The sequence below is a fragment of the Aplysia californica genome, unplaced genomic scaffold, assembly GCF_000002075.1.
Source record: "Aplysia californica isolate F4 #8 unplaced genomic scaffold, AplCal3.0 scaffold01141, whole genome shotgun sequence".
NCBI lineage: Eukaryota > Metazoa > Mollusca > Gastropoda > Aplysiida > Aplysiidae > Aplysia > Aplysia californica.
The window spans coordinates 161,784-162,987 of record NW_004798411.1 but is presented as its reverse complement, the minus strand read 5'-3'; the positions used below and the strand labels follow the sequence as shown (position 1 = coordinate 162,987).

The 1,204-nt window shown below is 47.3% G+C and overlaps 1 protein-coding gene across 1 annotated transcript in view; it reads left to right on the top strand.

The window, feature by feature from the left end:
* The window catches only part of LOC101845373 (disintegrin and metalloproteinase domain-containing protein 10), a gene marked incomplete in the record, with an annotated part of 19,137 nt that overhangs the window by 14,520 nt on the left and 3,413 nt on the right, over nucleotides 1–1,204 (top strand). Inside the window, 1 exon segment of the mRNA XM_005111883.3 lies at nucleotides 360–686. Coding sequence (XP_005111940.2) covers nucleotides 360–686 — 327 coding nt within the window.

Here is a 1,204-nt window from a genome sequence, read left to right as displayed (position 1 = left end):
CTCATTTCTTTTTCCTCTCTCCCCCCTTCCTTCTCTTCTCCATCCCACTCCCTCCCTCCTTCCCACTTCCCCTCCTACCTCTCCCTCCACATCTTCCCTTCCTACCTCCTCCATCCTCCCCCCACCACCCACCTCTCCCTCTCTCCAACGTGGGTGGTTGGCGGGTGCTCTTGTGCGGTTTGCTCCTTCTTTCCTACCAAACATCTATCGTCCTGATCTCTCCTCCTTCTTTTCTGTGTTTGTTACTCTCTTGTAACATCTCTATTCTTCTACACTTATATGACTGTATTGTGTTGCAAGTGCCGCGTATAACTTGTACTAAAATTAAACTCTCTCCCCCCCCACCCCCACCCCCACAGCACCACTGGTGGGCCGTCCTGCTAATGGCGGTGGCGCTGATCGTGGTAATGGGGGCTTTCATCAAGGTGTGCGCCGTCCACACCCCCAGTTCCAACCCCCGCAAACCCAAACATCGTCAGCTCACCCTACCCCGCACGCTACAGCGGAGAAACAGACAGCGACGACAGCAACAGCAACAACAGCAACAACCGTCGTCGTCCGGTGGTGGTGGTGGGAGGTCGGTGCCTGCTGGAGGAGGAGGAGGAGGGAGGAGTGTGGGAGCAGGGAGGAGTGTAGGAGGAGGGAGCAATAAACCCACCACTAGTGAGGTGCCTCATAGTAGTCAGGTGAGATGGCTGGTTGCTTGTTTGTTTGTTTGTTTGTTTGTCTGTTTGTTTGTCTGTTTGTTTGTTTGTTTGTTTGTTTGTTTGTTTGTTTGTTTGTTTGTTTATTTGTTTGTTTGTCTGTTTGTTTGTCTGTTTGTTTGTTTGTCTGTTTGTTTGTTTGTTTGTTTGTTTGTTTGTCTGTTTGTTTGTTTGTTTGTTTGTTTGTTTGTTTGTTTGTTTGTCTGTTTGTTTGTTTGTTTGACTTTTTATTACTCTATGTCTCTCTGTCTATTTATCTGTCTGTCTGTCTGTCTGTCTATTTATCTGTCTGTCTGTCTCTGTATGTTTATTTGTGTTTGTGTGTGTGTGTGTCTGTCTGTCTGTCTGTCTCTCTGTCTGTCTGTCTGTCTATGTATTTCTCTCCCTCTCTCTATCTCTCTCTCTCTGTCTTTCTGTTTTTCTCTGTCTCTCTCTCTCTCTTTCTCTCTCTCTTTCTCTCTCATTCTCTCTCTCTCTCTCTCTCTCTCTCTCTCTCTCTC